Genomic DNA, 4,919 nt, shown 5'->3' with positions numbered 1-4,919 from the left:
TGAAACTCCAGTACTTTGGCCACCTCCTGCGAAGAGTTGACTCATTGGAAAAGACTCTGATGGTAGGAGGGATTGGGGTCAGGAGGAGAAGGGGACAACAGAGGATGAGATGGCTGGATGGCATCACTGACTCGATGGATGTGAGTTTGAGTGAACTCCAGGAGTTGGTGATGTACAGGGAGGCCTGGCATGCTGCAATTCATGGGGTCACAAAGAGTCAGACAGAACTGAGTGACTGAATTGAACTGAAAGCAACTCAGCACACACACACACCTGCCTGATGGACTTAGAGAACAACGGGAAAGCCAGACATTTTCCTGGAGAGATCTCCCCTCAGCAGAGCTATGGTGGCAGCTTTCAATTCTGCGTTCCTTAGGCTGTAGATGATGGGGTTCAGCGAGGGGGTCACGACCCCATAGAACAATGCAATAAGCTTATCCAAGTTGAGTTCCTTGGCTTTGGGCTTGAAGTACATGAAGGAGAGAGTTCCATAGAAAATCACCACCACTGTGAGGTGGGCAGAGCAGGTAGAGAAGGCTTTGTGCCAGCCAGCAGCAGAGGGCACCCTCAGGATGGCAGTGAGGATGCACACGTAGGACAGGAAGATAAACAGCAGTGGGGCCAGCATCAAGACAACTGCAGACACCACTGTTAGCAGCGTGTTGAGAGAGATGTCCCCACAGGCTAGTTTCAGCACCACCAAGATCTCACAGAAGAAGTGATTGATGATATTCTGACCACAGAAGGGAAGGCTCCAGGTGAGATTGGAATGGAGAAGGGAGTTGGCAAAGTCTGCCCCCCAGCTCAGCGCCGCCATCCACGTGCACGTCTGCGAGTTCATGAGTTCTGAGTAGCGAAGCGGCTGGCAGATGGCCACGTACCGGTCACACGCCATCATGGCCAGGAGCACACACTCTGTGGAGCCCAGCGCCAGGGTCAGGTACATCTGCAGGGCACAGCCAGGGAAGGAGATGGTGCTTTGGGTTTCCAGGAAGTTGACCAGCATGAGAGGCACGAAGGAGGATGTGTCAGAGATGTCCATGAGGGCGAGGTTGCTGAGGAAGAAGTACATGGGGGTGTGCAGGCGGGGTCCAGCATGTTCAGCCCAATGAGGAGGGCGTTCCCCAGCACATTCACAGAGTAGATGCCCAGGCAGAGCACAAACAGGACCATCTCTAGGTTGTGGTGTTCGTGTAGCCCCAGTAGGACAAACTCTGTTACGACCGTCTGGTTTGCCCCATTCGTCTCACTCTCCATCCATCTCATTCTCCCTCTTTTCCCCTCTGCACCATGAAGGTGTTGGATTAAGCACCAGTGGGCCTGGGAGCCAAGCAACGTGGATGTGTGACTTTGAGCATGTCAGCCCCGCCTCTGGAACTCAGTTTCACCATCGGTATAATGAGAGTGCACTTCAGGTCTGCAAGCCAGCCCTCTCAGTTCTGTAGTTCTGGTGTAACTTACAGGAGATGGGGTCCATTCTAATCATCTAGGCTCTTCTCTCTTCTCCCCAGGCTGACCTAGGGGAGACAAGAGAATACATTCTTTTTTCTTGAGCTCCTTTTGAATTTGCAGTGTTCTTGTGTGTTAAGAGGAAGCATGTTTTCTAGGTTATGACTTCTCATGGCTAATGACACCAGTAGGATTTCAGATTCATTCACTCACTGAGGATTTGTTGAATGCCTACCCTGTGCAGGGTGTTTAGGTGCTGGGCTATAGCAGTAAGAAAACTATGTGGACCAAAAGATGCCACATTTGTAACAAGTGTTGCTCCTCTTTCTAAAATTAAGTGGGATGAGCTTGGGAAGTGAGATGGGTGATGAGTGATGGTCACCTCATTCCTTTGGGCATAAAGGTTGAACATTTCTACTGCATAGGATGTACAAGCCTTATTCAGGTGTCTCTCCATAAGATCAGAGACCATGCATTGATTTTTAAAAGAGTATATAAGAACGTATGTATCCCAATAGAGCCATTGGTCACAACATTTAATCTCTTGTCCTAAAGGCCAAGTGAGTCTCCTCTTGCCTCCATTTTTAGGATAAATGATATTGAAAATAATATTTCACCGGAGGGAAAGGCAGGTTCTAATCTGGCAGAAGTGTCCTGGGTCACTGACCAGCTCTATAAAGGGAAGGTGGGAGGCAGCCACATTCTTTTCCCAGGAGCCTCCATGTCTCTTCTGAGCTGGTCTCAGCCCCTTGGTAAATGCCAGTGTCTGGAGGGAGCCAAGTGTCAAGTGTTAGATGGAAAGCTGTCTTGTAGTCCATGTGATCCCTGTTCTAAGGGAGGAATGGGAACTGATGGTGAATTTTAACCTTTCAGAAGACATAATTACTCTTCCCTCTGTCCCTTCACACCTAGATGACTTGAGGCCAGTGTCCTGTGAAAACATTAGAGCCAGGTCTCTCCTTCAGGGCTGGCTATATCCCTGAATTCTCCTGCTAGATTGTATCTATCATTCATATAGGCCAATGGACCTACCCTTTTCTGAATAAACCATGCCTATTCCCAGAGCTACATCTTTGCTCAAGAAGTTTCCTTTTGAAGGTGTGTCCCTCCTTGCTTCCCCATTAGGGGATCTCCTCTTCCTCTTCAGAACCCAGTTCATCTCTCTTCCTCTCCCACCTGCCCCCTGCAGAGTTACCTGCTCCCTTCTTCCTCCCACAGCCCTTGGCCATCCTCCCTGTTCCTATGCTGCACATCTGTCTCCTCTGCCACACTGGAGAGCAGACTCTCTCTGTCTACCTCCCTCCTGTGTTTCATACAGCAAGTGCTGCCAATGGCAGTCCCACAACAGATAGTCAACACAGAATTCAAAAACCCATTGTTAACATAGAAAACCCTAAAGATAGTATCAGAAAATTACCAGAGCCTATCAGTGAATTTAGCAAAGTTTCAGGATATAAAATCAATACACAGAAATCACTTGCATTTCTATATACTAACAACAAAAAATCAGAAAGAGAAATTAAGGAATCAATCCCATTCACCATTGTAAGAAAAAGAATTAAATATCTAGGAATAAACTTACCTAAGGAGACAAAAGAACTGTACACAGAAATTGTAAGACACTGATGAAAGAAATCAAAGATGACACGAATAGAGGGAGAGATATTCCATGTTCCTGGGCAGGAAGAATCAATATTGTGAAAATTACAATACTACCAAATGCAATCTACAGATTCAGTGCGATCCCTATCAAATTACCAATGGAATTTTTCATAGAACTAGAACAAAGAATTTCACAATCCATATGGAAACACAAAAGACCCCAAATAGCCAAAGCAGTCTTGAGGAAGAAGAATGGAGCAGGAGGAATCAACCTTCTTGACTTCAGATTATACTACAAAGCTACGGTCATCAAGACAGTATGGTACTGGCACAAAAACAGAAATATAGACCAATTGAACAAGATAGAAAGCCCAGAAATAAATCCATGCACCTATGGGTACCTTATTTTTTACAAAGGAGGCAAGAATATACAATGAAGAAAAGACAGCATCTTCAATAATTGGTGCTGGGAAAACTGGACAGCTATATGTAAAAGAATGAAATTAGAACACTTCCTAACACCATACACAAAGATAAACTCAAAATGGATTAAAGATCTAAATATAAGACCAGAAAGTATAAAACTCTTAGAGGAAAACATAGGCAGAACACTCGATGACATAAATCAAAGCAAGATCCTCTATGACCCACCTCCTAGAGTAACAGAAATAAGAACAAAAGTAGACAAGTCAACCTGATTAAACTTAGAAGCTTTTGCACAGCAACAGAAACTATAAGCAAGGTGAAAAGACAACCCTCAGAATGTGAGAAAATAATAGCAAATGAAACAACTGATAAAAGATTAATTTCAAAAATATACAAGCCACTCATACAACTCAATACCAGAAAAACAAACAACACAATCAAAAAGTGGGAAAAAGACTAAACAGACGTTTCTCCAAAGAAGACATACAGATGGCTAACAAACACATGAAAAGATGCTCAACATTGCTCATTATTCAAGAAATGCAAATCAAAACTACAACGAGATACCATCCCACACCGGTCAGTACGGCCGTCATCAAAAGTCTACAAACGTCAAATCTGGAGAGGGTGTGGAGAATGCTCTTGCACTGTTGGTGGGAATGTAAATTGATACAGCCACTATGGAAAATGGTAAGAAGATTCCTTAAAAAACTAGGAAGAGTACCACCAAATGACCCAGCAATCCCACTCCTAGGCATATACCCTGAGGAAACCAAAATTGAAAAAGACATATGTATCCCATTGATCATTGCAGCTGTATTTACAATAGCTAGAACATGGAAGCAACCTAGATGTCCATCAACAGATGAATGGATAAAGAAGTTGTGGTACATATACACAAAGGAATATTCAATTCAGTTCAGTTCAGTTCAGTTCAGTCGCTCAGTCGTGTCCGAATCTTTTGACCCCAAGAACTGCAGCACACCAAGCCTCCCTGTCCATCACCAACTCCTGGAGTTTTACCCAAACTCATGTCCATTGAGTGGGTGATGCCATCCAACCATCTCATGCTCTGTCATCCCCTTCTCTTCCTGCCCTCAATCTTTCCCAGCATCAGGGTCTTTTCAAATGAGACAGCGCTTTGCATCAGGTGGCCAAAGTACTGGAGTTTCAGGTTCAACATCAGTCCTTCCAAAGCACATATTACTCAGCCATAAAAAGGAATGCATTTGAGTCAGTCCTAATGAGGTGGGTGAAACTTGAACCTATTATACAGAGTGAAGGAAGTCAGAAAGAAATATAAATATCGTATTCTAACACATATATATGGAATCTAGAAAAATGGTACTGAAGAATTTATGTACAGAGCAGCAATGGAGAAACAGACATAGAGAATAGACTTATGGACATAGGGAAACGGGAGGAGAGGGTGAGATGTATGG

At 44.4% G+C, this 4,919-nt stretch overlaps 1 protein-coding gene across 1 annotated transcript; it reads right to left on the bottom strand.

Annotated features, from left to right (window-relative positions):
- Positions 1 to 286: 286 nt before the first annotated feature.
- LOC113888792 (olfactory receptor 2S2-like) lies at positions 287 to 1,257 on the bottom strand. The gene is given in 2 exon segments (XM_027535784.1): positions 287 to 1,086; positions 1,089 to 1,257. Coding segments are annotated over 2 exon segments (969 nt in total).
- Between the last annotated feature and the right edge of the window lie 3,662 nt (positions 1,258 to 4,919).

Source organism: Bos indicus x Bos taurus, unplaced genomic scaffold (assembly GCF_003369695.1).
Source record: "Bos indicus x Bos taurus breed Angus x Brahman F1 hybrid unplaced genomic scaffold, Bos_hybrid_MaternalHap_v2.0 tig00001978_arrow_arrow_obj, whole genome shotgun sequence".
NCBI lineage: Eukaryota > Metazoa > Chordata > Mammalia > Artiodactyla > Bovidae > Bos > Bos indicus x Bos taurus.
Note: the sequence above shows the minus strand (reverse complement) of the source record. Positions and strands in the feature narration are given on the sequence as shown.